Raw genomic sequence first — 26,596 nt, 5'->3', positions numbered from 1 at the left:
GCTGCGTACCAACTCTTATGTCCATTTTAAAATTGTAATAAAATAATCATCTTTATTTTTAGCTCACACATTGGACAAGTTGTAATCCAAACGCAGAACAATTTTTGATAACTGAGCTCATTCCTGTGCTTCTAAAGATGGCAAGGTTAGTGCCCAATCCCCTCCCGTCACTGTTTCAATTCTCCGTTGTTAACCATCAGTCTGGCAACATCAATGTTTATCGTTTTAAGGTCTCCTGATGTTTTGTTCACTCACAGAAATATGACCATTGCTGTTTTAGGAAAATATTTACAATGTATCTCACCGGAGGTGAGTTTGTTTAGTTTTGCCAATTCATTTCCATCCCTTTGCCATTCCTTTGTCAATCCATTGCCAATCCATTGCCATTCCTTTGCCATTCCTTTGTCAATCCATTGCCAATCCATTACCTTTCCTTTGCCATCCCTTTGTCAATCCATTGCTAATCCATTGCCATTCCTTTGTCAATCCATTGCCAATCCATTGCCATTCCTTTGCCATCCCTTTGTCAATCCATTGCTAATCCATTGCCATTCCTTTGTCATTTCTTTTGTCAATCCACTGCCAATCCATTACCTTTCCTTTGTCATTCCTCTGTCAATCCATTGCCAATCCATTACCATCCTTCGCCATTGCTTTGTCAAACAATGGTAAATCCGTTTTCAATTCATTACCGTTCCTTTGTCAATCTTTACTCAAGCTTATGTAAATCCTGAAGTCTGAGGCTTCTACAAAACCTTTGTTAGTGTATAATTTAAAATCTTTATTTAAAGTTTTCATGAAAATTTTGCAGTATTGTGAGTAGGTGAAAACTTTATTTAAAGTATATAGTTATACTGTGAGTACGTGAAAAAATTAGAGGGATAACAAATAATTACTTTATTAATGCATTCGAAGTTTTTATTTATTTTATTTTTTTATTTCTTAGTTGTGTGATAGGCTGAGCGCACCCGAGAAAGGCAAAGAAAATGAAAGCGACAATCTGTGTTTTAATGATTTATGTGGAAAGGATATGATAGAATCGTTGTTCCAGTTCGGTGCTGGATGTCTTGCAAGGTACAGCTACGTCCGTTTACATTTGCTTACTTTTTAACAAAACCGACTTAAGTAAAGCGTCTGCTTACTTTAGATCTGATCTTGAGTCAGCTTCAAGTGTCGCATCTTGCCTTCAACATTTAAGTCAGTCGTTGCTATGGCAACCAAGCATAACGTATCACGTGACGCAGTCTCTCACAGCGCTTACAGAAAATTCTGAGCATCCACAATTAGGAAACATCTTTGGTGTGTTAGTGTTTGCTGGCTTTCCCAATGTAAGTTGTTCTTGCAAGGACTTTTATCATCCGCTGTGTATCTTATGTACCTTTGTTACATTCTGTGTATCTCATGTACCTTTGTTACATTCTGTGTATCTCTTGTACCTTTGTTACATTCTGTGTATCTCATGTACCCTTGTTACATTCTGTGTGTCTCAAGTACCTTTGACATAAGTTGTACATTTTACTATGCCAGACACCCAAACGTTGATTCATTTTGTCTGTTCAGGTTATTCAAATTGGATCTCGTGTTTTGATGAAGAATCAGAGTAGTTTAGGAAAAGAAGGAATTGCTTTATCTTATTCAAGTAGCAATGGAACAGCTGTTGTTGCTGATACAAAAACAAGAAAAAGAATAAGCGTAAGTCCATTATATATTTTAAAAGATATGTTGAACACTAAAACCTCGTTTCCACTATTGGTTTAACGCGACAAACGCGACAACGATTGACTTTAATCGCGATAATCCCATATGAGAACGCGGTAATAATCGCAATAAACGGCGACTAACAATCACGACAAACGCGATAAAATATCAAAAATTTTTGATATTTATTCGCGTTAATCGCCAAAATGACATCATCTTGAATAAAAATTTAGGAATTTAAGATGGCGAATCCAAAAACGTTGTTTTCTTTTTTTCGATGCCTTTCTACGGCGTCTCCGTCGCCTCCATAAAACATAAGCTACTGCAATTACTACCAGATCGTGTTTTTTTACCGACGCTATTTCACAAAATAATCGCCATCCGACATAATGTAAACAACACGTCTAATCGCGCAACCATTGCAAATAAAGGTTATCGCTATCGCTTTTATCGTGATAAACCAATAGTGGAAACCATGCTCAACTATACTTTACATAGATTATGTTTATTTTTGTGTGTTAGTACATAATCAAACATAATTTGTGTGTTAGTACATAATCAAAGGCGTTTATGGCCCCCACATGTGAGAAATAAGATTTTTTGCAGTTTAATGACGGTTTTCTGCCAGTCGAGAGGTTTTTAAATTAGGCAAAGTGAAAAATTATTGACACTACTTCAAATAACTTCACAACATCCGCGAGTCACAAATATGATTTTATGGTAATGTCCATATTTTCTGAGCGTCCTTGTTTTATGTAATGCATTTGTTAATTTTAAGATTAAAGAATCCAATCTACAAGAAATGTCCGTTTTTGTGGAGTTCCAAAGTAGTTCCCAGTTTTCAACACTACTCGCTATTGCGCAAGATATTTTACTTGCATTAAATGGGGAGAGTAAGTCGTCTTTTGTCCTTGGCAACCATTTTTTTCATCCCGGCTCACTGCTTACTTCTCTTGCTTCGTTTTTCTTAGATGAAGTATCCATTGAACGAATGTGGGTTTTGTATTTGGTTTTGAAAGCGATATTATCAAATTTGAAAGTACGTAAATTCTTTACCAAAATTCCCGTGAATTATACATCGTTGCATTTAAATCCTTCTTTCTCTCACAGGGAAGTAAAGCTACAGAATTACGAAATGATATAATGAAAAGTTCTCTTCTTCCCTCATTGTTTGCATTAGCGTCTCAAGGTACCGACTTAAGTCGAATGTGGCTTCTCAGAGACCTTGAGGTGATCATTTTATTCCTTAAAAAGATGACGGTTGACTTTGTTGTCTTTTTTTACAATTCTCGACGTTCGTTTTAACTGTTTATCCTTCACAGATTTTGTCGATTAAATTGTACAAGAAGCAACTTGATGGATCTAGGAAACTTCCTAAACTCGAGTTGATACGAAGTGATTCTGAAACTAAAGAATCAAGTGCAGTTCAAGCGACAAATGAACCTTTACGAGCTCTTCTTCTGGTAATGTGCTCTTATAAGCTCGTACAACATTTGTTTTGTTTATAAATACCGGAGCTACTGTTATGTATCCAAATAACGTTTTTAAATTCGCACTACACTAAAATCATGTTCATGAACACAAAATTTATCCATTCCTAGCCTATATCATCCTTGCTCAACGCATTCATCCCACTTCAATTCTGTATCATACTTGCTCAACACATTCATCCCCTTCAAACCCTGTATCATCCATGCTCACCACATTCATCCCATTCCAATCCTGTATCATCCATGCTCACCACATTCATCCCATTCCAATCCTGTATCATCCATGCTCACCACATTCATCCCATTCCAATCCTGTATCATCCATGCTCACCACATTCATCCCATTCCAACCCTGTATCATCCATGCTCACCACATTCATCCCATTCCAATCCTGTATCATCCATGCTCACCACATTCATCCATCCTGTATCATCCATGCTCACCACATTCATCCCATTCCAATACTGTATCATCCATGCTCACCACATTCATCCCATTCCAATCTGTATCATCCATGCTCACCATTCATCCCATTCCAATCCTGTATCATCCATGCTCACCACATTCATCCCATTCCAATCCTGTATCATCCATGCTCACCACATTCATCCCATTCCAACCCTGTATCATCCATGCTCACCACATTCATCCCATTCCAATCCTGTATCATCCATGCTCACCACATTCATCCCATTCCAATCCTGTATCATCCATGCTCACCACATTCATCCCATTCCAATCCCATCATCCATGCTCACCACATTCATCCCATTCCAACCCTGTATCATCCATGCTCACATTCATCCCATTCCAATCCTGTATCATCCATGCTCACCACATTCATCCCATTCCAATCCCATCCATGCTCACATTCATCCATTCCAATCCTGTATCATCCATGCCAATCCTGTATCATCCATGCTCACCACATTCATCCCATTCCAATCCTGTATCATCCATGCTCACCACATTCATCCCATTCCAATCCTGTATCATCCATGCTCACCACATTCATCCCATTCCAATCCTGTATCATCCATGCTCACCACATTCATCCCATTCCAATCCTGTATCATCCATGCTCACCATATTCATCCCATTCCAATCCTGTATCATCCATGCTCACCACATTCATCCCATTCCAATCCTGTATCATCCATGCTCACCACATTCATCCCATTCCAATCCTGTATCATCCATGCTCACCCATTCATCCCATTCCTGTATCATCCATGCTCACCACATTCATCCCATTCCAATCCTGTATCATCCATGCTCACCACATTCATCCCATTCCAATCCTGTATCATCCATGCTCACATTCATCCCAATCCTGTATCATCCATGCTCACCACATTCATCCCATTCCAACCCTGTATCATCCATGCTCACCACATTCATCCCATTCCAACCCATCATCCATGCTCACCACATTCATCCCATTCCAACCCTGTATCATCCATGCTCACCACATTCATCCATTCCAATCCTATATCATCCATGCTCACCACATTCATCCCATTCCAATCCTGTATCATCCATGCTCACCACATTCATCCCATTCCAATCCTATATCATCCATGCTCACCACATTCATCCCATTCCAACCCTGTATCATCCATGCTCACCCCATTCATCCCATTCCAATCCTGTATCATCCATGCTCACCACATTCATCCCATTCCAATCCTGTATCATCCATGCTCACCACATTCATCCCATTCCAATCCTGTATCATCCATGCTCACCACATTCATCCCATTCCAATCCTGTATCATCCATGCTCACCACATTCATCCCATTCCAATCCTGTATCATCCATGCTCACCACATTCATCCCATTCCAACTCTGTATCATCCATGCTCGCTACATGTACCATTACCATATTTTCACCATGTTCGGCACATTCAATTGATCTTCAGAGTTTCCAAGAAGCGATACAAGCCCCTATGGCTTTATTGGAAACAATATTGCCCAGAAATGATCAGGCGAGGTTAATGGAGGAGGTTCATCGCAGGTAATGTTATGAGTTAAACCAGAATATTTTGTTTTTGTGTTACTTTTGTGTTTGTGTTGTACTTGTATTTTCTTCTCGCTTGCTGTTCGTTATAACAACGGAAACCTTTAAATTTCGGTAAATGAGTGATGTAACCCGGTCTGCTTTTGTAAATTTTTCTGTATTCACTCCATGTAAAAACAATTGATTTGGAATTCATTAAACAATGCTAATAATCCTAAATTTACATCGCTTGACGAAATGTGCGAGCTGGCTTTACACCACCAAAGAAAACACTGTTTAAGTCCCTCCTATCACAAAATTAAATCGTGCTTTGTAATCTTGTCAAAAGAAAGAATTTCATTTTTTTTTTTCACATCCAGTTTGCGTGAAGAGGCTGCAATACGTCGTTCTCATACTCAATCAAGGTATAATTTCAACATTTTAATTATTTCACATGAAGCAACTTGTTTTAAACGAGTGTATGACATTAATTCTTTAACCGTTCAGTCCTAATGAAGAAATTCCTGAGGCAGATGATACTTCCATTGATTTGGGTGTCGTTCGCTATTCCCCAGCTGAATTACGACCGAAAACATTTAAAGCGAAGGAAGAAGATCAGAAAACGTGCGAAAAGTTAATGCCTTTTTTCACAGAACAGGAAGTAATCGAGGTTTGTAGAGATGTGATACTTTGTACTGATCTGCTCTCGAGTTTTCTCAAAGGTCTCCTGTTTGCATGAGCCTGTGCAAACACAGTAAACATCTTTTACTTCTTAAATTCCGTCACGACTGCTATCCTGTGCATGTTTTCATGTGCCCATGATTGTCGGAATTGTCTTCTGTTTTGGTCAAAAGTTTGTTTTATTTACAGAACCAAAGATCTTTAGCCAGGTTGAAGTCTGGAAATCTTCTGAGGACAGAAATGGACAAAGATTCCCCTCCTGAAATGATAAAAAAGGTTTTAACTTCCTCGAGTCTTCATAATTTAAGTTTCAAAAGCATTTTGTTTCTTCGCTTTTAAATTTTGTTCATTTCTCCCCATAAATTCTTCCTTCAGGTCAATAAAGCATTGTGCATTCTTTATACCCGTCACGTGATCAGTCGACTGTTGGCGGAATGGCCCGAGGATATAGCTCTGACGTCAGACGTACTAAACGATGGAGATGAGGTGCAATTAATTGGTATCTTGGATCTTATACAGAGAATTGAAACGAAAGAAGATTTTGAAAAGGTGAGCTGCGATTGATGTTTTGGAGGATGGAATGGGATAAGGCGAGATTGTATGTAGTATTATGGAACGGGTGAATATGGGATATAAGAGGATAGTTTTAAAGGTTAGCTGCAATTGATGTTTTTTGGGAGTGGTATGGATTTCATGTGGTATAATCAGATTTTATTTAGTTATGAAACAGGTGAATATGGGATGTAAGAGGATATACTCTTGACTTTAAAGTTGTCTCATGTGATTATAACACTGACTTATACATCAATATCCCTTGAGGTCGTGACTCGAGTTGTGAGTCGAGGTGAAGCGAAGTTAATACAACCATTATCTCTTACTGCTGCTCATTGCATGGGAGAAGTTGAATTATCATCGGAGACAAGAGAGACGGAGCATTCTTACAAGAACGATCTTCATAAAGAGGTTTATTACACCATCAATGTTTGTTCGTTGTGTTTTATATTCTCTGCTCTAACTCAATGTTTTTTACTACGATGAAGATAAATTCTTTTGCCAACAAATTTATGTTTTATTGACTAGAACGATATTCTTGATTATTGATTTTAATTCTTATTTTTAAGGACAAAGTTCATATTCCTGGTGCTGCTACATTGAGCATAAAATTTGATCCGAGGTTTGTGAAATCCGCTTATTGAAAAACTATTTTTGAACACATTCGTCAATATGTTGATTTGTCCTCCATTTCTGATGGCATTATGTTGGATAGTGTTGATTTGTGTTGGATCATGTTGGATAGTGTTGATTTGTGTTGGATCATGTTGATAGTGTTGATTTGTGTTGGATCATGTTGGATAGTGTTGATTTGTGTTGGATCATGTTGGATAGTGTTGATTTGTGTTGGATCATGTTGGATAGTGTTGATTTGTGTTGGATCATGTTGGATAGTGTTGATTTGTGTTGGATCATGTTGGATAGTGTTGATTTGTGTTGGATCATGTTGGATAGTGTTGATTTGTGTTGGATCATGTTGGATAGTGTTGATTTGTGTTGGATCATGTTGGATAGTGTTGATTTGTGTTGGATCATATTGGATAGTGTTGATTTGTGTTGGATCATATTGGATAGTGTTGATTTGTGTTGATTTGTGTTGGATATTGTTAGTATTAAACTGTGTTAGATTTCATACCTACTCAACATTAATACATGTTGAATTAGGTTTGAAAATTTCATTTAGCATTGTCTAACATTTTCGTGTACACTTATCCACTGAGATTCGATTGAAGATTGTTGTTGTAAATATTTTCTCATTGGAGGCGACTTTCTGGATGCCAGAATCAAATAACTGTGCGAAAGGTCTTAGACGTTGTTTGATTCATTAGAACAGTTCTTTACAATTTTTTCTGTTGCCATTTACAGGTGTTCAACTGAAGAGGGTTGTGACACATTAATAATGTCTTCCTCACCCAACTATACAGACAATAAACGTGAATTTAGCGGTCAAAGTAGCTGGATTGACTTTGAAATACCAGGTAAGAAATATCAGTAAGTTATCTATGCCATTGGTATGATATGTATCCTTTTATCATATGCTATCATATCCTATGATATGCTATCATATCCTATCATATGCTGTTATATTGTGTCATCATATTGACTTATAGAATTTTGCGCACGCACTAAACTTTATTAAATATTTAGGTGACACGTTGTATTTTGTTTTTCAATCTGACTCCACAAATACAGACTGGGGTTGGAAATTTACCGTCACTGGTGGACAACTTGGAAGGTGGTATACATGTTTACCTTAGGATAGTGTAGTATACATGTTTACCTTGGATAGTGTGGCTTACATGTTGGCCTGGGATAGTGTAGTATACACATGTTTACCTTAGGATAGTGTGGTATACATGTTGGCCTGGGATAGTGTAGTATACACATGTTTACCTTAGGATAGTGTGGCTCACATGTTGGCCTGGGATAGTGTAGTATACACATGTTTACCTTAGGATAGTGTGGCTCACATGTTGGCCTGGGATAGTGTAGTATACACATGTTTACCTTAGGATAGTGTGGCTTACATGTTGGCCTGGGATAGTGTAGTATACACATGTTTACCTTAGGATAGTGTGGCTCACATGTTGGCCTGGGATAGTGTAGTATACACATGTTTACCTTAGGATAGTGTGGCTCACATGTTGGCCTGAGGTAGTGTAGTATACACATGTTTACCTTAGGATAGTGTGGCTTACATGTTGGCCTGGGATAGTGTAGTATACACATGTTTACCTTAGGATAGTGGGGCTCACATGTTGGCCTGGGATAGTGTAGTATACACATGTTTACCTTAGGATAGTGTGGCTCACATGTTGGCCTGAGGTAGTGTAGTATACACATGTTTACCTTAGGATAGTGTGGCTTACATGTTGGCCTGGGATAGTGTAGTATACACATGTTTACCTTAGGATAGTGTGGCTCACATGTTGGCCTGGGATAGTGTGGTATACATGTTGATCTTAGGGTAGTTATTGTTGAATACTTTATTGATGTTTTAAATACAACTTTTGTTAAAGATTTGAGACTGGATATACCATATTGAAAGCTCTTTTGGTTCCTGACCTTGACTTAGCCAGGTTTGTACCAATGAAATTTTTCCACTACATTGGAATAGACCATTGTTCTTATTGATATTTTGGTCTTAAGCAATCTTAATGTTGTATTTTCTTGACAACAGATCGCTGCCTTTAAAGAAACTGTGGAAGTGGTTGGTTTCTGTAGCCTGTAGTCAAACTGGCGAACAACGCTTAATGGTGACTGGTTTGTTACTGAGAGTTCTTCTTGTATCAAGGTGAACATAGACATAATGACCTTTATTTTTTTATGACAAAATAACATCACTCACAAGACAATTATTCTTTCTTTACATATGTAGTAATGTTCCAGTGAACGAGAGACCAGAGTTGAATCTTTTAAACTCACTTTGGGCTTTATACTCTAACATGTTGGAAAAAGAGACAAGTACGTCGAGGAGCTTTTGATTTGATGCGTGCTTCTCATAGCTAGAATTTTTAATCTTGACGTGCAAATGAAGTTGAACAACTGTTGTACATTTATAATAGGAAAGGAGAGTGACACAAATTATCTTTTTATGCAACATAAATTTTACAATTTACTTAGCTACGAAATCATTTAAGTCAGAACGAGACCTCTATATTATTCTGTTATAACTTATACAATCTTTGTCGTATTTAATATTCTCTTCATCTCTCTTGTATAGGTGGTGTACCGTCGTCCCTTGTTCCACCAGCTGTTCGTGGGCTCACAGAGCTCTTCCTAGTTGTTGAGAATCTAGCTCAGGTATATTGGGTTACTTTGTGTGAATGTTAGTTTAACTACATGAACATATTGATCTTTCACATTCCCCAGATAACATCGTCATTTCATTAAACACTTTGATCCTTCACATTCCCTATCTATCACCTATTCCAAGATAACATCGTCAGTTCATTGAACACTTTGATCCTTCACATTCCCTATCTATCACCTATTCCAAGATAACATCGTCAGTTCATTGAACACTTTGATCCTTCACATTCCCTATCTATCACCTATTCCAAGATAACATCGTCAGTTCATTGAACACTTTGATCCTTCACATTCCTTATCTATCACCTATTCCAAGATAACATCGTCAGTTCATTAAACACTTTGATCCTTCACATTCCCTATCTATCACCTATTCCAAGATAACATCGTCAGTTCATTGAACACTTTGATCCTTCACATTCCCTAACTATCACCTATTCCAAGATAACATCAGTTCATTGAACATTTTGATCCTTCACATTCCCTAACTATCACCTATTCCAAGATAACATCAGTTCATTGAACATTTTGATCCTTCACATTCCCTAACTATCACCTATTCCCTAGACAACATCGTCAGTTATTTTAATGTTAATTTTTTTGGATTTGTTGTCTTATTAAGGAATGGGGTATTGCTGAAGAACTAATTGTAGGACTGACCACAGACGAAGCATTGAAACGCTGTTTTACTCAAGCTGTCTGGAATGTTGGTGCCATTGGTGCAGCTATAGGTCTACCTAACAAGGCTACTGAAGCGTTGAAGCAATCAATAGCTACCACATCAACAACAGATGAACACAAGAAGGTAATGAAACGATTTTAGCTTCACAGATTTCAGATTTTGCAACTAAGTGAGCTGTACTGAATATTACTACTGCTGAGGTTGTTGAAACGTCAGTCAAGGTCAACATCAACAGTCCTTTGCAGGACTCTACTAATCTGGATGATCTACATCTACAAACATGAAATGGTATTTTCGGGTTTAAGTCATTCATTTTAATAAGGGCGTATGGCAAATGTTAGCGACGTGTTTACTAAGAAAAATCATTGAATTTTTTTTAAACAATTTCTATTAGAGCGGAAAAACAAATTCTACGAAGAAACCAATTCCACGGTAAAATTTTACCTTTCAAATATTTTATTTCTGATAATATAAAGACATTGTATGGGGATTTAGGTTTAGGATTAAGCTGTAATCTATGGTTTTAGATCTTCTTTGATTGATCCCTTGGGCAGTAGCAGCCACGTTCGGTTAGGAGGGATATATTATGGTAGCAGCGACACAAGCACGGATTCAGACGACTCTTTCAGTGATGGCGACGACGACGACGATATTAGTGGCAGCGGTTAGTGATGATACTTTATGTTAACGCATCTTAAGGAATGTACATTACGTAATAAGTGATTCTCGATTTGTCTCTGTGGACTACTACAACCCCACAGAATAAGGTCAACACTAAAGTTGATATATAACTTTGTTTTTCGCTTGCAGAAAACATCTTGTAGTTTTTGTGAGCGCTTTATATTCAAAATAATTAACGCCATGGATTTGGACGTTTGAAAGAGCGTGGCTTCAACGTATGTAAAGTCAGTCACTCTCAGAGAATTAAAGTCGATGGGATTAAATTCTTTAAAAGATCATAAGTTGTTAATTATAATGGTGCTTTTGAGTAAGCTTATCAACGATTTTATTGAAGCTTTTGTTGGCTTCACTTTCAACAAATGCTTGAAGAAAATCTTCACTCTCCTCAATGCAGCGAGCTAGTTTAGGATCCAAGGGTACATTACCTAAAGTAGGAGGATTATTGGGGTTTAGTCAGTAGAAGAACGTGATTGGTGGAAAGATAATATTTTTTGCTACTTACCCAGGAATGAGACATTACATAGTCTAGCAAGAGCCTTGCCTCCCCCTGAGGAAAAAACATTGCTACACTCCTAAATGGACACAATTAAATAAGTTCAGTATTGGCTGTTCTTGCTTAAGGTGGACTTTCACTGCATGGAACATTTTTCTCGCGACATTTGATGTTTTAGACAATGTGAAACATTGTACATTGTGTGCATTTTAGAAAAATCTTTCAAGTGAATTTTTATCACTTATGAGTAGATTTTAAGTGAGTTATTTAAACAATTCATCTTTCTGACCTTTCTTAACATGTGACCTTGCACGTGACAAAAAAAGACAGCACGTGACAAAAAAGACAGCACGTGACAAAAATGACAGCACGTGACAAAAAAGACAGCACCTCAGACAAACAATATATATTTAATACTCACTGAGCAATGTGGACAAATGAATCCGCTCATGTTTTCAATTATTCCTAATATGGATAGATTAGTTTTTCTACAAAATGAAAGCTCTCTTCTCACATCATCTATAGACACTGCCTGAAATAGAGATGATGAGGGATGATGAGGGATGACGATGGACACTTTTATTATTTTATATATTGATTTTTGCCTTACTTGTGGTGTCGTCACTAGAATAGCTCCATCTGGACTAAATGGTTGTAAACTTTCCACAACTGTTATATGCTCATCAGAGGTTCCTTAATTATACAAGTTTCCCTTAACGTACCTTGACATACATTCACCACATTTTGAGATTGTTCATTTATTACTAACCAGGCGGAGTGTCTATGACAAGATAATCTAAGTCACCCCAAAAAACATCACTAATAAACTGTTTGATCATTGCTAAATAGGAGGTTTAAAAACAAATTATATTATATACAACCTTTTCAATTAACATTATGTCAACAGCAATTTAAAATAACACACTGACAGTTTTTCTTTGGTCCTCTCCATACAACTGGATCATCGCGGTTTGCTAGAAGAAAGCCAATTGACATGACACCAAGCCTTTGGTCAGGTCTTGTGTACACAGGAACCCATCTACAAAATATTGATGATAAATACTACAAGTTTTTCATTTGAAAGATATTTTAGATTGTTTATAAATAAAGGTTTCATAATAATCATTCACCCGTCAGAACACTTGTGAACATTGGAACCCTCAAGTTTCATCAAACGTGGAATACTAGGTCCACACAAGTCGATATCTAACAAACCAACCTGAATAATGCATATTTAATTTTAATTTTAGTTTTACCAAAATATTAGCAAAATAATTATAAAATATGCATAACTGGGTAAAGTTCTTTCTTAGACGTTTTCAAGTCTCCAGTATATAATAAAATAATGTTCAGTAACTGATAAATTTATATGTGAAACAATATAATGTACCTTCTTTCCTCTACTGTATAAGGCACAAGCGAGTTGGGAAGCTACAGTACTCTTACCAACTCCGCCTTTACCAGAAAGCACCAGAAAAATATGTTTCACAGACGATAAACTGCTTTGATCTGTTATAAGTTTGTAAAGATATTATTAGACTTTTTGGCGATCCTTCGATGAATGAATACATTCCTAATTCAGTATCATGAGCATTTAAGCGATTCATGTAATAGTAAGTATGATATATCCTTAAAAATAACACTAAAATTCGTCCAAACCTGTTGAGTTTTCCATTTCTTGCTAAATTCTGTGTAAAATCTGTGTCCCGTTAAAGACTCGCAAGTTCGTGTATTCCCGCGAGGATGCGTGTAGCAAATGCGAGAGTCAGTTCAATTTTTACAAATTACATACCGTGCACTGAAAAGCCTCTTGCAATGAGAAAATATTACATGCATAACACCCATTGATTATTGCAAACTTTAATTTTGTTTCTTTTGTGTTTTTTAACAGTCCCCTTGCTTACTTTATTGGGTTTTTATATTGTGGTCATTAAGTCCCCACACACAGACGTTTTGTCTAATAAATAGTTTGGTTTACGCTTTAAAAAAACTTTATTTTTTTTATAGAGTAAACGAATTTTTTGTCAGTATTTTTGTAGCTTCATACAGCCTAGAAATGGGTATTGCATATGTGTCGAATAGAGAGAAAAGAATTGTACGTGAGAACGCTTGGGAAAGTGAGTATTTACAAGGGCATTTTATGCTAAACTTTCTTATCAACATCTGCAGCACTAATTATTTATAAATTGCAAAGTTAACAATTGGCAGCTGTTTTTATGTTAAAACCTGTCGAAACTTAGCAACCGCGTTAACAAACACTTGTATCAGCACAGAAAGTTTGCGTGATAATTTGAAATCAAGAATTCTAAAAATGTCTGACAAAATTAAGTGTTCAAATTACTTTTTATTTCTAGAATTATGTTCGGAGAAGCCTCAATTAAAACGTGTAGTACCCTCTTATTATAGTTTAATGTTGTAATAACGTCATTAAAGAAGCGGTTTCATGGCTAATCCTCCTTGGGGTACAATACAAGATAATTATCGAAGAGAAAGGTACAATCCTTACAGGTATCTATAAAATATAAATTACTTCAAATATAAATACTTATATGTTTGTGGATGTTGATGTTGACTGACATTTCTACAACCTTAGCGGTAGACATCTACAGAGTCAAAAGATTGACTATCGCTAAGGTTGTCGAAACGTCAGTCAACACCAACACCAACAGTCCTTCTCAGGACTCTACTAACCTGGAGGATCTAAATTATGTATTTTTAACATTCAAAATAAGCTCGACATATATTTTTTAATCAAGCCATAACAAAACTTTGGTATATGGCTGTATTTACAAATGAATAAGGTTACATAGTAACCGAGGTTAATATCAGAGGAACCCTTTGCGGCCTGGGACCCAAGACGTAAGGACGGTAAGTATTTGTGTAAATGAGCTGACGCATTCGTAAGCAGAAATTCCCGAAAAAATTTTATCGAAATGTTTTTCGATGCGATAAGATGCAAGTATGTGGTGGTCAGTGGTCAGGTCCTGAGTGCGTGTTGTTGTATTCGGGACCTGGACTCCAAGTAAACCAAAACGTGCACCCGGTTGCTCATACTTGTACCTAAGCATCCATGTCGAAGGTATGGTAACGATAGATATTAAAGATTATATTTGGGTCGTCCTGCAACTCTGCTGGTGGGTGGAGGCTACAATTTCTAAAATTTCTCACTTACTGTGTCAGTATGTTTGTATGGTATGTTGGTATCAAAAATCTGGTTAGTATTGTTAGCTTCGTATTTTATCGTATTGGATTCGGAATATTCCGAGAGATGATAAGATGGTTGTCAAGGTCAACGTAAACAAAAAATTAAAAGATTAACATTTTGATAGCAGGTGCTTGACATAACCTCAAAGGCTCAAACTCAAAAAAGTTATCGTTTATATTTTCGAAAAAAATGTGGCGGGCCTTTGAAAAAGACGTGGAAACATTTCCGGTCTTAAAAAGGTACATTTTTATCTCTAGAAAATTATGACATGTCTTCTCTTCTTAAACTCCGTGTTGTGAACTAAATTGCTTATTGATAAGATTAAAATGAAATAAGTACTTAAACAATGGATTGTGTCCGTTTTCTTTCACGTAATTTACGATTGTAGCGTAAATTATTTTCACTTTAGGATAATGCCATTTCAAGTGGCTCGTGAACATAGATGTTTTTAATAAAAACGATGGACTATTTGATAGGAAAGAAAAGTCTAATAGTCGAATGACAAGACATATGAAGATGTTTCTTTATCATATTAACAGCAAATTGTCCTTACATTGATTTTTGCCAAGGAAAGAATTTTTTTGAAAATTTCCACGACTACAGTTGCATTTGTTAGAAAGTTGTGAAGATTTTCATTGGATTGTCAAAATTATTAACAATTAGGCCACTTATGTCTACTGTAATGCTCCTGGATTTTAACACTCTCATAAAACTCTTTTTCATTTGATTTATAGCAGATATGAGGGAAACAAGGTTGTCCCAACATCTCTCCCTGCTATTTCCAATGTTACTTACAGAGATAGCACAAGATCGCAAGATCTGGAGAGTCGAATAAAACTTAGTGAGCAATCAAATAAACTTCTACTTGAAGAGCTCATGAGATTACAGCAAGAGTTGAAACTTGCTCTAAGACAGAACGAAGACATTGTAATGAAGGAAAGGCAGGAGATGTTGGCAATACGAGATAAGGTATGTGATTTTCTTTTTTGGCTGAAGTGAATGTAAATTTTTTAAGTTTGATTGTGTAAGTTGAGAGTTTGGGTAGAATCCCTTACACTAATTTCCATCCTCCTGAGGTTGAAGCTGCTGAAAACATGTACAATCATGTATCAATGCAACTCTCAAGAACTGAAGAAAAAGTCAACGTAGAGCATTCAACACTTGCAACATTACTGAGCCAATCAAAAGAGTTAGAAAGAGCTCTAACTGGAGGACAACAGAGAATTATGATGAAAGGCGAACAGGTTGATCGCTTCATCAATAGATTTCGTGATGAGATGTCCGAGCTACGACAAATGAATGAACAGATGCAAAGTTCGTTAAGGATCGTATATGAAGATATGAAAAATATTCAACATCGATGTGAAATGCAGAAATCTGAATTTGATAGCATGGCTCAGGAAATAAAGCAGAAAGTTAAGAGAATGGAAACAGATAGTATTGTAGCTGTAAGTCAAAAGTCACTATTCTTTGTGTTTTTTATTCATCCCTTTTGTGCATTGTGAATAAGCATTTTGTTTGATAATGACTTTGAATTAAAGTGGAAATATTGCTTATAAATTCAATCTGTTTACGTAACATAACTCGAATCTTAAGTGACTTCATAAAGTGTGTTTTTTTCACATTTTGCTTACTCTATCTTTACTAGATGGAAGCATTTCAACGTAGTAAATCAACGCGAGACAATTTTGACGGCAGCTCTTATTTGAAACAAAATATGGAATCAAGGTAACGACAGCCAAACTTACTTTTTGATCGTTTGTTGACGTTTTGTAAATACGTCATGTAATGTAGGTTATTAGAGATCCACGATGCTGTAAATGACATAAAGAGAAAGACGGATGTCGAGACTTCCGAACGAAAAGCTGGTGAACAGAAAGCCGAGTTAAAGTAAGCTTGTTTTTTGATTGAATATTTTGATGCAAGACCTTTGTTGAGGATATAGGCTTAAGATGTTTGTGATCCCCCATAAAACATTATGTTAGGGCCAAATCTTTATTAAACCATTTATTTAATCACGCAAATATTGAAGTTAACTTAAAATGATGAAAAAATTTATTCAACCTATAACCAAAAGCTCAAATGATTTTCTACTTTCCAAAAACCATACGTTGTTCAACACCAATATTCCACCCCACCACCCCCACCCCTCAGGGGCAGACACCATAGAGCTCCGCCCTATATTTTTCATATTAGTTAGTTTTCAGTCATTCAAACTTGAAATGTTTATATGTATCATCTCCTCTGTTCAAAATTATAAATTATCTTTTGGCTCTTCTAATGTTTGCCCCTGAAATTTCATGGAATGTCGGACCCCCTCCTCCCTGCTAAAACCTGACGCTCCCCCCTAGACCTGACGACTTTGACAGTCATCTATTAACATTTTTTTTTTCGTTCATAGTTATTTAACATATGTTTTTTCCTCGGGTTTTTCGACAGTGTTGAAAAGATGCATATAACGTTACATGAACTTGAAAAGAAATTTCGTGATGTATCTCACACGGCAAATTTAAACATTAAAGAAAAGGAAAATGCTTATGAAGTCGAGAGAAATAAACTTACTTATAAAATTGCCGAACTGACAGAGGAAATCAATAAAAAGGCATTGGATAGAGAGAGACAGCTCAGAGAAGAAGCGCAAATAAAATTTACCCTCATGGAAAAAGTAAGTATTTTAAAAGTGAGGATGCTTGAAAATATTATTTCTCCTTTTTTTCAGGTTAAATTTGAATTCTAAACATTGCAACATGTCTTAATGCCCTTTCATGTTTTGTATAAAATAATCTATTTTCGTGTATATCAAAAGGATTGACCTGACACGGCTTCCCGCGTTAATGCTTATCATATTTTCATTTATTTGATGAACTTTTGGAAGCTATGAACGTCAAACGTCGTTATTCAAGGTGGAGAAAAAAACTCCAACCTCTCCCTCCCTCCCTTCCCTCCCTCCCCTCCCTCCCTCCCCTCCCTCCCTCCCTCCCTCCCTCCAACGGTTGAACGTCGTAATTCAAGATGGAGAAAATGAACTCCAACCTCTCCTCCCTCCCTTCCCTCCTCCAACGGTTGAACGTCGTAATTCAAGATGGAGAAAATGAACTCCAACCTTTCCCTCCCCTCTCCCCAACGATTGAAGAACTTGTTATTTGTTTGACACGAATAGCTCCATCTCTGCTTACCCTCCCGGATATAATGGCGTGTTTATTATGTAATTTTAGAGGTTTCGCGAAGAACACTCCTCAAGACAGGCCTTTGAAAGATCTGTGCGCGATGAGATGGAGAAAATATTCGAGACTGTTAAAGTACATCTCTCAGAAGAGCTTCAGAACATACGACATCGTACGGCGGTAATTCATGATTTATTGCACTTTGAACGGGGGGAAGAAACTAATAATTTAATTTAAACAATATAAAAATTCTATACTCTTAACAAAATTTCATTTTTTTAATCATATTTATTCCAGAAATCACGTCATTACGACTATAAGCGTATATCTCCGGACAGGTCTCCGTCTAGAGGGGAATACGCCGGGGATCAAACCCGTGGGGATAGTTCTCCCGGTGCTTCTACCAAAGCATCGCAAATTTCGAAAACAAATCATCCCGAGGAGGTACATAAAATCCAAATAAATGTTAAATTTTGAAATAAATATATGAAATAAATTAACATAAATTTGCATAAGTGAAGCACTGTTTATCAACAGCTGTGGACACAGATGATTAAACATATAATTTACAAATTAAACAAAAAATTGATTTTACTCTTTCGGATTTGACAGTAAATGGAAATTTTATGTACCTAATTTTATTTTAGGCACGGATAAATGTAAAATTGTTTATAATAAAACTAAACTAAACTAATAAATTAAACAAGTTTTTACTTTCGATAAAAATTAATGCTCTTCATACTTTTTAAATTTCGTACCTTCTTCATACTTCATAGTTTGCAAAGTTCAAAGAGTTTAAACTCTATGAAGAAAACAAAGATTGTCAGATGGGTTATTCAACTTTCGAAATATTTTTTCATTTGAACAGATGGCGAAAACACACGATAATCAACAGTTTGTTAAAATGAACGACTGTCTATCGCTTTTGGAAAAGGAGATCGAGGCTGCAAAGAAAGCGTTTGAAGACGTCCTTCATGCTGAGATCATAGCAAGACAACAGCAGAACGAAAAAACACTTGAAAAATGTGATAAACTACAGGAGAAAATAAATGTCGCTATAACAACTTTACAACAAGCTATATCTGGCGTTACAACACATACTGATGAAGCTGTTCAACAGGTATAATTCTATGGTTACCATCTTAGACGTTCATGTTATAGAGCTGTAATCAAACAGTTTTAAGTGGGGGGGGAGGGTGTCCACATTTGAGGAAAAACGGACTCCTACTCATGATTTTATTGGCATTATAACTGACGTTAATGTTTTATACTACAAATACACTTGGTTAAGCCGCGCTCAACTTGGTTGATGTGCTTTATATGAGATTACTGAGAAACACACACTGGTTGAGTTCAATAACATGGGGACATTTTTAATTTTACAATTTCACCAGACTATTTTAATCATTGTTTATTACTTTCTTCAGTTGTATTTTTGAATAACGCACGTACATTCAGTTCACCCCCTGGTACGGACTGTGTTATACTCAGTTCACCCCTGGTTACGGACCTGTGTTATACCCAGTTCACCCCCTGCCTACGGACTGTGCTATACCCAGTTCACCCCCATGGTTACGGACCTGTGTTGTACCCAGTTCACCCCCTGTTTACAGACCTGTGCTATACCCAGTTCACCTCCCTGGGTTACGGACCTGTGTTATACCCAGTTCACCCCTGCCTACAGACTATGCTATACCCAGTTCACCCCTGGTTACGGACCTGTGTTATACCCAGTTCACCCCTGCCTACGGACTGTGCTATACCCAGTTCACCCCCATGGTTACAGACCTGTGTTATACCCAGTTCACCCCCCTGGGTTACGGACCTGTGTTAAACTAGCGTATTGCTTTATAGATTTACCAAAGAAAGGGCTTCAAACGCCTCGATTAGTTTTTCATCAAATGTAATTTGTGTGTGTATATTGTCAATATTGTAGACTAAAGATGAAATTTTAACTTTATTGGATCATTCTAACTCCAATCGTCATCAAACGATGACTGACATCAACGAACGTTTGACAAATTTATATAATCACGTTACTGAATTGGATGAAGCTTTGAAGAACCGTTCACTCCCCCCGTCTACGGCACTACCAAACTCAGAAGCTCCGGTGAACAACGAAACCACGAGTTATAACGAGGAGTACACGAAGCTAAACACGAGAATGTATGAAGCATATAAATGGCAGGATGAAGCTGAGGATACTTTGAGGGATCTTTACACCAAACTACATCCAATGAATGGTGAGGTGAGTTTCGTTTGGGGATAAAAATGTCTACAAAAGGATGTAAGTTGATAATAAAATTTTGTTTTATCTCAGATTTCGAAGTTGAAAGTCGCGATTGAAGATATTGTAAATGAGCTTGAGTTAAGAAGATTAGCAAGGTATTTAAAGCTCTTATTTCATTTGTTTACTGTGTTTGCACAGGCTTACGAAAACACAGGAGATGTTTGGGAGTACTTGAGAATAGATCAGTGCAAGTCCAAGAGGGTTACACATGCTTGAGTTTGCTTGAGAGCTCTCACAAACGTCTCCGAGGTTTGTATAAGCCTGTGCAAATACGAAAAAAATCTTTTATATCTTTATACCAGAACAGCAATATGATTGATTTGAAATTTTGCTTTGATTAATTTAAATGATTCAGCTCGGATCGGTTTGTACATGTTAATGTAAACTCAGCTCTCGACCAATCAGCGCAAACTCAGCTCTCGACCAATCAGCGCAAACTCAGCTCTCGACCAATCAGCGCAAACTCAGCTCTCGACCAATCAGCGCAAACTCAGCTCTCGACCAATCAGCGCAAACTCAGATCTCGACCAATCAGCGCACGCGTTTTATTGTTGACATTTTGTAAAATTATAAGTTTCCGTGTCATCTACATTCACTCATTTATCTATTAATAAAATATTATTTTTTAATTTAATAAATCATTGTAGCATAAATGACGATGAAACCAAAACACCCATATCTCATGATGAAAATCTAAGTATGAAGGTTGAAAAGATAGAGAACGATCTTGAACTGGTAATATTGTGTAATTACAACTAAATGAAGAAATTTAACAAAAGATGTTTGATACTTAAAACTTTGTTTGTTTTATTTTGCGTTTTGACACATAGTTTCATAATAAAAGACGTCCTTTATGTAGATATCTATTCAAATGGAAAAGCTCGAAAATACTGTGAACACGATAAGAACAGTTCTCTCACAAAAAATATCATCAGAAGCGAAAACCGTAAGTACTTTACTTTTAGTGTACGGTTATATTTTCTGCTTAAATTGCCATCCATAGTAGAGAATTGTGCACAAGTAGCAGATACGTAGGTCCCTTAGAATACATATTGAAATAGTGTTTACAGTTTGCTATTCACAGTTTATTTATCCACTTGGCGAATGAAATGAAAAAGTGTGCGTTTTTTTAACTTCTTTTATGTTATCGATTTGCAATTTATGTCTTGTTTTAAAAAAGTAGCGCTTTTTGAACCACATTGAACACTTGCGCCTGCGAATATGTATTTGAAAGGTCCACAGCGCTTTTCTATAAATAAATCCTGTGAAGCACAGGATTCATTTTAACTCATTTTATTTCACCCCCCTCCCATAGCAAAATCTGACTAAATTTGCCAAAGAAAAACTGTAGTGTTGAAATCTTCCTAAAGAAATTTACTGTTTGAAAATTTCGCATGCTAGAACTTTTTATGAAAGTTTATCAACGCTTACTGATAGTCATGTTCCGTAGAAACATTTCATACGCAAGAAAGTTTCATTGCCAATTTTGTTTTTAACGTATTCACGTTTGGATGAATTATCTCACACATCTTCGTGCAATAGCAACCGACTTAAGACTAGTTTTACTTAATCTGGCAGATGAAATGTAGAGTGCCATCTTTGATAAGGTTCTCAACATTGTAAAAATACTTTTAAATTATTATGAAGTTCCAACATGATCATGAAGTTCCGACATAATCATGAATTTCCAACATGATCATGAAGTTTCAACATGATCATGAAGTTCCAACATGATCATGAAGTTCCAACATGATCATGAAGTTCCAACATCATGAAGTTCCGACATGATCATGAAGTTCCAACATGATTATGAAGTTCCGACATGATCATGAAGTTCCAACATAATCATGAAGTTCCAACATGATCATGAAGTTCCAACATGATCATGAAGTTCCAACATGATCATGAAATTCTAACATGAGAGAAAAGTGCCAGAAGTTCCATTGTATATTAGAAAAAAATTACCATTTCATAATTACCATTGTATAATTATACGAAATATGTAGAGAAATAGCGATATTTCTGAACTGAAGAAACAGTTGAAACAAATCCAGAAAACTAAAGAAGACGACTCAGAGAACAATGATGCCGATGCTTTTGAAGGCCACAATGAAAACAGATAATTTTGCAGATGGAAATCGAAAATTTGTTTGTACTATATGGAGGTGATGGAATTTTTCAAAAATGATTTCATCCATCAATCAATTTTATCACACCTAATTTTACGTTAAACTGTAAAATTATTGGCTTGTTTAAAAATAAGATCATTATTGTACAACATCTAAATAATGAATATAAATCTTTCTAAATTTATTTTATGCAATGTTTAATATGTAGTACTTATGATGTTAAATATCTTAGTGATATTTTAATTTTAATATATGTTACAAAAGTGCGTATGTATTGTGTAAATCTAATTATCTAAATATAAGATAAACTTAACTTGTATGTTGTATCGGCTTCAACCACTCCTTTTGTAGTCAGATTATGTTGTTAAACTTTTCTATTTCTTAACATAATCGAGTTTTTTGCTCTACCAGTAAATGTCATAACCACTAAAGTCTAAACATTATTCCTAAATTATCTTACTCTAAAACTCGCTACGCTGACCGCCATTTTGCAAAACTGGTTTTAAGATCTCCGTTTCTTTCTTTCTGCTAATATATTACACGTTAATTTCAGGTAAAGGAAGTACGGGAAATGTTCGCAGATGATATTGGTAAAGTTGTGAAATATTTCATTCGTGAACAGAGACGGGTGTTTGTGAAATATCATATTAATGATAAAAATGTTTATCGTCCTGAAATAACAAAAGATGGCGAAAAACAAGCACATTCCATTCATCTTGCCTTGCTCAGCGTTAACAGATGGGGCATTTATGAGGCGTACAGAATACATAAATATAAACAAGCTTGGTTTAAGATTGTTGAAAATAAAAACAATCGTCCAGTCTCCGAAAGAGATTTTAAAGAGAAGGAAGAAAACCCAAGTGATGATGACAATGAAGATGAAAAAAGAAGCGATGATGACGATGAAAAAACAAGCGATGATGACGATGACAGTGATGATGATGATGATGACGATGACAGTGATGATGATGATGATGATGATGACGATGACAATGATGACGATGACGGTGATGATGATGACGATGATGAAGATGACAACGATGACGATGATGACGATGGGGAAGAAAAGTCTGATGAAAATAAATTAAGTAAAGAGAATGATAGCGAAGAGGAGAAAAGCGAACAAAAGAAAGCAAAAAATGAAAAGAAAAAAGAAAAAAACAATGATACGGAAGGATATGAAGAAGAGAAAGAATGATGGACTGGCACTAATCCATAGTACAAACTGCAGACGTTAAATCTTAGAAAATAAATGGAAAACATAAAGGAATTTCTGGGAACTCCCTGATTGCAACGCATAATGTAATTCTAATAATTTGGTTCAGCACTAAATATTTATAAATTAAACTATTTATAAAAAACATTTGTAAATAATGACTATGTATCTAGAAAATCATTCGGTTATAAATACAATAAAAATTTCGAATTTTTGAGTTAATTAATGGCCTTAAAATTTAAATGCAATTTGATTATTGTCATCTAACATGAAATATCAATGTCATCATTCAGCATCTGAATCTGAACTAGATTCGGTCCATAACCATGAAAACCTATTTAGAAAGCCACTCTCCTTTTTTTTCATTGTATTCTTTTGAACAAGATCTTTCTTTTCTGCTTTAACTCTTCCACTGTGACATTTTTGGTGAAATGTACAACCTGGTGGTAAATGGTTGGTGATTGCATCATAGAGTTCTTGATAAAGCTTGAGATTGAGAACTAGAGTTTCAGCTAAGCTTGCTCCTAGAAGACATTGCAGAGTAAGAAATGAAAATTAGACATGTCAAGTGAATAGGCTAAAATTTACTGATTTATGTACATTCTCAATAAACAAAAGCACACTAACATTTATTTTCTATCATTTATAATAAGCATGATATGATTACTAACCAATTTTTGCAACTCTGACATACAATGAACACACTTTAACACCATCGATACATCTGACACATTTACACATGGAAATGGCTGTCTCAGCAACATGTTAAAACGTTTTACCCAGTAAAGAATATTTTGCCATTCTGAAAATGTATGAACAACATCTATAGTTGCTTCTTCATAACAATGTTCTGTTGATAAACAGTCTTGTTTTACACCAACATAATACAACAATAAACTTGCCAAATGGTAAGGTTTCACTTGTGTGTATGATCCAATAACGCAATGCTAATGCAATTAATTGATGTTGAATTGCAAGTTGATATATTGTAGTTCTGTCTCCGTGAAGCAAATGAATGATGTAATCTCTCTTTAACTCGTCAGACATTCCACATAAATCATAAACTTGGAACTTGCTTTTGTAGATATTCATCTAGATTTACTTTACTTTCAATCAAATCTGAGTATTTGCGATCAATTTCGATAATACAAATTTCTTTTCTGTTCATACTTTTGGAGGAATTGAGATCTAAATTGTGATGATCTGATTTATCTATGGGAACAACTTGATTTTGTGTTGCTAAAGATAAATTGTGGGTACCAGTTGGCAATGAAAACAATTCACACTGGCATAGAAAAGCATAGTACTTCCATCTAAGACTTTCAACGCACATTTGAGATGAAGACTGTTTGACATCTTCACTTTGTGTACGAAGAAAAAGTTTTCTGTTGCACAAGCTTGCTATACCCTCGGGTGCCACTGAACCATCACGGAAAAGCTTGATGAGCCAAGTAGGCAGGGAAAAACCATTGTACATACACAAGTTACTACCATGGTCACATGATTGAAAATAACCAATCAAAAAGCTTTCCTCCTTTTGGTATTCTTCTATAGAAAGCCGCAGTTGTTTTTCAAATTTTAACTTTTGTTCGGGAGTGTATAAAGACAATACAAATTGAACTGCTTCAGAAATTGTGTCATACTTGGATAAAAATAAAGATATCGCTGCAATCTTATGGAATCCTTTACAGTATTTGTTCTTGCCAATGTAGTAAATGAAAGGCATTAACATCCCATCAGAAATATAATCATTGCCTACCAATGGCCAGTAGGAGGCATTTTCTCTGTTATGTTGAGGTATTTGATGAAAGCCATGAAGTTGAATTTTTAACTGTAACGCTAGATCCAGTAAATGTGTAATGTCGAAAGGAATATAACCATGTTTTACATTAAAATGTAAAAATCACTGTCATTTGACATTACTGGAGCTTTCAATTCATTTGCTAGCAGAGAAATTTCGGCATCTGCCTCACTGTAAACAACAAAGTTAATAATTAATATTAAGAGACAGAGGAATTACTCAATTACATTGTGCTATTCTGCCTTAGCCCCTTCGCCCCCTCCACCCTCCACTTTTGAGCATGTTCCATGCACGTGGTCACTGTACAGGGCTGAGTCTGCAGTCTGCTGACAACTGACAATCACAAAACTACACTTACAAATCAGAAACGGCATATTGGACATTAATTTCCTTCAATACTTCAATGACAGCTATCTCCATGAGACGAGGAAGCAACATTTCATAACCTTTGCATGTTGTTGTCCACATTTTGGTCATTTTCTGAATGTAAGTCTCTTTCCTCCTTAGTTTTGTGTTGAATTTCTTTTCGTCTTTTCCCATGATACCATCAAAAATAACGTACGCTACGACGTTATTCAATTTCAGTTTGGAGAAAAACTCTTTCACTCTTTCTTGCATTTCTGCATATTGTCCACCGTATTTTACATTCATGTAATTCGAGGCATACAAATAATAGTATAAACCGCATCCATCTATAACGACATTTGTATTTCTTAATTTATACGGCTCCCAAACATTTCCCTCTCCAGAAGGCATTGAATCGACGTACGAAGTCAATCCCTGAATTCCCATTTTCTCAAAACCACCGTTTCAAAAGCAAAAGCGAAAGCGATAACAACAACAACAGACAGACATCACTGAAATCTAACGAAGTGTGACACTTCCTGCAAAATACCGTTTTGTACTGAGTTAAGGTATATCCCCCCCCCCGTTCTAATTACGATAACCTTTAATTCAGGTGGGTACATTACTCTCCTTGCTAGGCACGTGCACTTCAAATAGCCATTCTGGGAAAATCATTCTTCGTTTCAAAGAAAACGCCATAACGTCTGGTCATGAACGTGTATACAAATATAAATAAACATCCAACGTTATCAAATGACAAATATTCCTTTTCCGTGGATCATCTCTACATCAAACAAATCTGCCGCCAAAAACTCAATATTCTATAAACGGCTTTAGAAATGTATTTTACGCGTCG

At 36.1% G+C, this 26,596-nt stretch overlaps 4 protein-coding genes across 9 annotated transcripts in view; 2 read left to right on the top strand and 2 right to left on the bottom strand.

Moving 5' to 3' along the window:
• The window catches only part of LOC124449846 (zinc finger ZZ-type and EF-hand domain-containing protein 1-like), a 46,033-nt gene extending 34,655 nt beyond the window's left edge, over nucleotides 1–11,378 (top strand). Inside the window, 26 exon segments of the mRNA XM_047000762.1 lie at nucleotides 63–145; nucleotides 231–309; nucleotides 947–1,074; nucleotides 1,148–1,328; nucleotides 1,561–1,692; nucleotides 2,477–2,591; nucleotides 2,670–2,737; nucleotides 2,809–2,928; nucleotides 3,021–3,161; nucleotides 5,113–5,207; nucleotides 5,570–5,614; nucleotides 5,697–5,859; nucleotides 6,060–6,146; nucleotides 6,246–6,419; nucleotides 6,690–6,833; nucleotides 6,992–7,044; nucleotides 7,788–7,900; nucleotides 8,070–8,157; nucleotides 8,942–9,001; nucleotides 9,103–9,216; nucleotides 9,301–9,386; nucleotides 9,646–9,725; nucleotides 10,357–10,539; nucleotides 10,811–10,848; nucleotides 10,944–11,080; nucleotides 11,227–11,378. Of these exon segments, the coding sequence (XP_046856718.1) occupies nucleotides 63–145; nucleotides 231–309; nucleotides 947–1,074; nucleotides 1,148–1,328; nucleotides 1,561–1,692; nucleotides 2,477–2,591; nucleotides 2,670–2,737; nucleotides 2,809–2,928; nucleotides 3,021–3,161; nucleotides 5,113–5,207; nucleotides 5,570–5,614; nucleotides 5,697–5,859; nucleotides 6,060–6,146; nucleotides 6,246–6,419; nucleotides 6,690–6,833; nucleotides 6,992–7,044; nucleotides 7,788–7,900; nucleotides 8,070–8,157; nucleotides 8,942–9,001; nucleotides 9,103–9,216; nucleotides 9,301–9,386; nucleotides 9,646–9,725; nucleotides 10,357–10,539; nucleotides 10,811–10,848; nucleotides 10,944–11,080; nucleotides 11,227–11,240 (2,721 nt within the window). The 3' untranslated portion in view covers nucleotides 11,241–11,378.
• On the bottom strand, nucleotides 10,855–13,307 carry LOC124449850 (cytosolic Fe-S cluster assembly factor NUBP2 homolog). 2 transcript variants are annotated; one of them, XM_047000774.1, is made up of 9 exons: nucleotides 13,250–13,307; nucleotides 12,981–13,099; nucleotides 12,721–12,809; nucleotides 12,520–12,629; nucleotides 12,360–12,431; nucleotides 12,201–12,283; nucleotides 12,012–12,122; nucleotides 11,600–11,669; nucleotides 10,855–11,522 (listed from the first exon to the last, which is right to left on the bottom strand). In XM_047000774.1, exons 1-9 carry the CDS (start codon nucleotides 13,263–13,265, stop codon nucleotides 11,383–11,385), a joined length of 810 nt encoding a protein of 269 aa, XP_046856730.1. In that variant the 5' UTR covers nucleotides 13,266–13,307; the 3' UTR covers nucleotides 10,855–11,382. The 2 variants fall into 2 exon arrangements, with proteins under 2 accessions (XP_046856730.1, XP_046856729.1); XM_047000773.1 differs by having other exon boundaries at nucleotides 12,012–12,283.
• Nucleotides 13,308–13,827: 520 nt separating this feature from the next.
• LOC124447633 (protein PFC0760c-like) lies at nucleotides 13,828–23,816 on the top strand. 5 transcript variants are annotated; one of them, XM_046998597.1, is made up of 15 exons: nucleotides 13,828–14,098; nucleotides 15,530–15,764; nucleotides 15,872–16,243; nucleotides 16,444–16,523; nucleotides 16,590–16,685; nucleotides 17,235–17,460; nucleotides 18,011–18,139; nucleotides 18,257–18,403; nucleotides 18,828–19,079; nucleotides 19,896–20,207; nucleotides 20,280–20,344; nucleotides 20,897–20,984; nucleotides 21,109–21,195; nucleotides 22,256–22,414; nucleotides 22,932–23,068. In XM_046998597.1, exons 1-14 carry the CDS (start codon nucleotides 14,034–14,036, stop codon nucleotides 22,370–22,372), a joined length of 2,271 nt encoding a protein of 756 aa, XP_046854553.1. In that variant the 5' UTR covers nucleotides 13,828–14,033; the 3' UTR covers nucleotides 22,373–22,414; nucleotides 22,932–23,068. The 5 variants fall into 5 exon arrangements, with proteins under 5 accessions (XP_046854553.1, XP_046854549.1, XP_046854552.1 ...); XM_046998593.1 differs by lacking the exon at nucleotides 22,256–22,414 and having other exon boundaries at nucleotides 22,932–23,816; XM_046998595.1 differs by lacking the exon at nucleotides 22,256–22,414 and having other exon boundaries at nucleotides 13,869–14,083; nucleotides 22,932–23,816.
• LOC124447636 (protein asteroid homolog 1-like) lies at nucleotides 23,649–26,447 on the bottom strand. The gene is given in 4 exon segments (XM_046998601.1): nucleotides 23,649–24,118; nucleotides 24,266–25,490; nucleotides 25,493–25,566; nucleotides 25,754–26,447. Coding segments are annotated over 3 exon segments (1,347 nt in total). The 5' UTR covers nucleotides 26,188–26,447; the 3' UTR covers nucleotides 23,649–24,118; nucleotides 24,266–24,651.
• Between the last annotated feature and the right edge of the window lie 149 nt (nucleotides 26,448–26,596).

Source organism: Xenia sp. Carnegie-2017, unplaced genomic scaffold, assembly GCF_021976095.1.
Source record: "Xenia sp. Carnegie-2017 unplaced genomic scaffold, XeniaSp_v1 HiC_scaffold_23, whole genome shotgun sequence".
NCBI lineage: Eukaryota > Metazoa > Cnidaria > Anthozoa > Malacalcyonacea > Xeniidae > Xenia > Xenia sp. Carnegie-2017.
Note: the sequence above shows the minus strand (reverse complement) of the source record. Positions and strands in the feature narration are given on the sequence as shown.